Source organism: Gallinula chloropus (genome assembly GCF_964237585.1).
Source record: "Gallinula chloropus genome assembly, contig: HAP1_SCAFFOLD_174, whole genome shotgun sequence".
Lineage (NCBI taxonomy): Eukaryota > Metazoa > Chordata > Aves > Gruiformes > Rallidae > Gallinula > Gallinula chloropus.
Genome location: NW_028168194.1, coordinates 18,372 through 22,730, shown reverse-complemented (window position 1 = coordinate 22,730; position 4,359 = coordinate 18,372). Strand labels below are relative to the sequence as shown.

At 53.2% G+C, this 4,359-nt stretch overlaps 1 protein-coding gene across 1 annotated transcript; it reads left to right on the top strand.

Annotated features, from left to right (window-relative positions):
• LOC311204709 (ephrin-A4-like) lies at nucleotides 1-1,207 on the top strand (the record flags this gene model as incomplete). The annotated part of the gene is made up of 4 exons (XM_084281087.1): nucleotides 1-331; nucleotides 714-782; nucleotides 975-1,034; nucleotides 1,119-1,207. 4 exons carry the CDS (start codon nucleotides 1-3, stop codon nucleotides 1,205-1,207), a joined length of 549 nt encoding a protein of 182 aa, XP_084137213.1.
• Between the last annotated feature and the right edge of the window lie 3,152 nt (nucleotides 1,208-4,359).

Sequence of the window (4,359 nt, the reverse complement as noted above, 5' to 3'; positions counted from 1 at the left end):
ATGGCCCACAGGACCCGCCGTCTCTCCCCCTCCATCAGGTTCCTACGGGACGACTACACCATCCAGGTGGCCATCAATGACTACCTGGACATCTACTGCCCGCACTACGAGGGGGCCGCGCCCGGCGGGCGGGCAGAGACCTTCACGCTCTTCATGGTGGATCTGGAGGGTCACCGCGGCTGCAACAAGACCCCCGGCGCCTTCAAGCGCTGGGAGTGCAACCGGCCCCGGGCGCCCTTCGGCCCCGTCCGCTTTCCGGAGAAGATCCAGCGCTTCACCCCCTTTCCTCTGGGCGTCGAGTTCCAGCCTGGGGAGACCTATTACTACATCTGTGAGATGGGGAGGGGGGGGGGGGGCGGGCAAAGGGGGTGGTCCTGAGGGATGGGGGTACCTGGGGATGGGTCTCAGCGGGGTTGGGTTGTGTCCTGAAAAAGGAGGGGGAGGGGTCTTTGAGGGAGGAGGTGGGCGGTGGGGGTGTGCACAGGGAGGGGGTGTATGTGGGGAGGGGGGTGTCCGGTTGCACATGGGGGGGGGGTGATGGAGGGGGGGTGGGTCGGGGGTCTGCGTGGCCCGGGGTGCGGCCGCTGTTGGCCGGGAGGGGGAGCCCCAGGCCCGGTTCTGGCCCGTGGCGGTGGGGGGGGGGGTCCCGTCTCGGGCTGGAGCTCTGGGGGGGACACCCCCCCCCCCCCCCGCTGATCTGTCCCCACTCCCAGTTGTCCCCAACCCCGGGAGCGCCGGGCGCTGCCTGAAGCTGCGAGTCTCCGTCTGCTGCAGACACACCAGTGAGTCCAGTCCGGGGTGGGGTGGGTGGGGTGGGGTGGTCTGCACCCCCAAAAAGTCTAGGGGTTCCCCCTTCTCCTGAATCTGGGGCAGCCTGGTCCTTGCTGGGGACCCTGGTTTGCTCTGGAGCACTGGGGGGGGGGGGCACAGACCCCCCCATTCCACCCATCCTGACTCGGGTGGGTTTGTTCCAGCGCCGGAGCCGGTGACAAAGGTTCCCAATTCGCAGCCCCACGGGCGTGGGGGGCCAGAGGGTGAGTGTTGGGGTGGGGGTGGGGGGTGAGGGGGGCACTGGGGGGCTGCGAGGTTTGCCCTCACCTCTCACCCTGTCCTGGCAGAGCCGGTGCCCGCCCGGGACAGGGCGGCCCCGCTGCAGCCCCGCGCCCCGTGCCTGGTGCTCGCGCTCCTCACCCTGCTCCGGATCTGACCCCGGCATCGCCCACGGAGGGGACACAGGTCCTGCTGCCCCACTGCCCCTTCTGGACTCTTCCTCTGCTGCCTTCAACCCCCGAGCCCATGGGGCAGCCCGGGCCACCCCTCACCCACCAGACCCCCTCCTCAAGGAGCCGAGCTGGGGCCAGGAGCTGCAGGCTGGAAGGTGAGGGGGGGGATGCAGTGGGCTCCCAGGCAGCGGGTGTCCCTGGGGGCTTCGCCCCCCCTTGCCACAGCATCCCCTGATGGGCCTAGAATGAGACCTTTTGCTTCGTTAAGCGCATTAGTCAGTTAATAAACTAATTAATTAAATTAATCAAAATAAACATGAAAGTTGGCAGCCCTCAATATGCCAATGAGCAGAAAGCTGTGCGTGCTAAACGTGGGTGACTATAGGACTTGAATCTCCACCCAAGTCACGTTGAGCATCACCACCAGGAAAGCGTCTTCAAGATGAGGGTATTAAGGGTATTGAGAAAGCGACCACCTGGAGGGGGGAGAGAAGAAACTGAAGACCCCTGAAGAGGCAGTTGCTGGGCTGTGCTGCTTCTCCTCCACCCAAGACACAGTTACGCCGCGCGGTTGCGATTTCACCCCTTTGTTTTTGTGGTGAGAATACCCAGGGTGGTATTTCGCTAACATTTGGTTATAGTCTCAGCATTTTGTTAGAATCATAGCATTGTCATTGGCATTCTAGTCCTATATCAGTAAGTGCATTTATCAACAGCAATCGGGAACTTTTATATCTGTCCCTTTAATAAACTTTCTACTGGTTTCCGCTCTGTGAAGCTGTTTCAGTGAAAGTCCTCTGGGGGCTCTGGCTGGCAAACATTGACTCTGACATGTAGTTTTATATCTAATCCTTCAGACATAAATTGTTGACCAAGTCTGGAACTAAGACTGGACCTAGCTGCACCTTGGCTCCTCTCTCCGGAGGAGTTTGGAAAGCAAGGGGGTCCTTTCTGAACCTTGTGGCTCAGCACGATGGCCTCTGTCGGGCACACATCAGACACATCCTCTTGACGTGAGATGGGAAGGGGTAGCAACGTGTTCTGTGTGTTCAAAACGTGTCCTCTTTTCAAAATGACTTCTGCAAGAGCAGAGAAAGACCCGCCAAGGGCCAACGCTCAAAGCCATCTCATGACTGCAGCATCCTCTTGAACATTTGGCAAGAGTAAGTTAAGAGGTCTGGTAACTTCCCTGGATTTATTGCTTGAGGAGCATGAGCATTGCAAAAGAGATGTCTTTCCCAGGATGGTCCTTTTGTGAATCCACTTGATGCATCTGTCTCCTCCTTGATTTAACCAAGAGTACCAAAAAAATGATTTCAGGCTTGATTTTTAGTGCTTCCTATGCAGATGACATGGCTTATAGTTGATATGGACAGCTGATTTAAAAGGGTTTCCTCCCATTCCAGAACAGATTAGGATTTTTCAGATAGTGGAGAAAAGAGTTCACAATTCAGACCAACACACAGCCTGGCAGCCAGGTTGGCGGGTCTGTATTTGGGACAAAAAGACTCAGACCCTCGTTCTCTCTGACTTGGCCCTGGAAATTAAACTGGCAGTTCGTTTTTCCCCCATGTTGATCTTGTTTGCGATTTTGGGGGGTACAAGAGGGTTCACTCTGGACTCAGCCTCACCTTGTGGTGGTTTGCAATTGCTGTCAGACGACTTATGGTCTTTGAGCTGAGCCATTGTAAAACCACATGTATGTTCTCGGCTTGCAACAAATTTTAGTCATTTCATGATGCTTAAGACAGCTCCAACATCAAGATGACACCCTATTAAAAACAGTACATCAGGCTATGCAAGCATGGCAGCTGAATTGGAGTCTGAGCTATTCCATTGTCTTTATATTCTGCTTCTTCCCTGATATGTACACACACAGACACAGAAACTATTTGCATTTACAGCTTTGCCATTCCATGTGTTTCTTACAGCTACAAGACGTTTTTTAAGAAGACAGTAGTCGGTAGATAGGGCCTGGCGGTCGGAAGATTTCGGGCTGTACGGAAAGGTAGGACCCCCCCCTCTCTTTAGGTAACCAATAGTAGGTAGCCGGTGAGGTAAGCGGACGGAAGTGACATCCGATCCCTGGGGTATAAAGCCCCGTGCCCCTCTCTAATAAACGCCATTTGCCGTCCACCACATTGGTGTCTGTGAGCTGAATGGACCGTGCTGCCAGAGTGTGGCGCCGTTGCCGTTCCTGAACCAGGTCGCCATGCCTTACCAAAAGGCAACATCTGGTTGGGCAGGAAATTTCCTTGGAGAACTAAGGAAGAGAGAAACAGGGCTCAAACAGTCCTAGAGGAGTCCTAACTGAAGAGGTAAGGTCTGGCGCTCTAAAGAAGAATTTGTAATGTTCAGCATTTTGACTTCCAAGACACTTTCTCAAGTGTTGTTGATCCCTCCTTTTACGTCAACAGAGCAACCAGAGACTGCTGTTCCACTCCGTGACATCAGAGCAATAGGGAAATATCAAGTGCTTTGGAAAATAAGGCAAAATGTAAGTTGGGAGCTATTTGTAGGCTTAATCAAAAGGATTGATTAAGCATCCACAACTTGAGCAGACTTGAAGAGCTTTGTGATGAACACCACTTCAGAATCAGTCCATATCAAGCTGTAGCATATATACTGCACCAGACTGATGCCTTGGTCTTTTGTCATCTTCTTCAATCTGCCTAATCTACCCATTTATCTTTATTCTAAAGAGGACTATTGAAAAACCTGCATGAAAACAATACCTTATTTTTGATAGGTCTTGTGAAAGCAGTGCCTGTGTTTCATGGGAGCACAAAAAAAGGCAGTGGAACTGGGTGTTTACCCATCAAAACAAAGAACACAAGCGAATCCCAGAGTGAATTTTTCCAATTAATAGACCTGTGTCGTGGTTTCACCCAGCTGAGGGCCAAGATCCACGCAGCTGCCTGCTCCTTAAAGGAAAAGAGCAGGTGAAAGGGAAGGGGAGGGGGGGGGGTGAGAAGTAAGGGAAGGGAAAAGGAAGAGGAAGGGGCAAATAACCCCAAGATCAAGAAATTAAGAGGCCCGTGGGTTGGGATAAGGATAGTTTACTAAGATAACAGAAAGATACAATGTAACAATGTAATAAAAGAGCAAAAATATATGAAGCTGTTGATACACAATG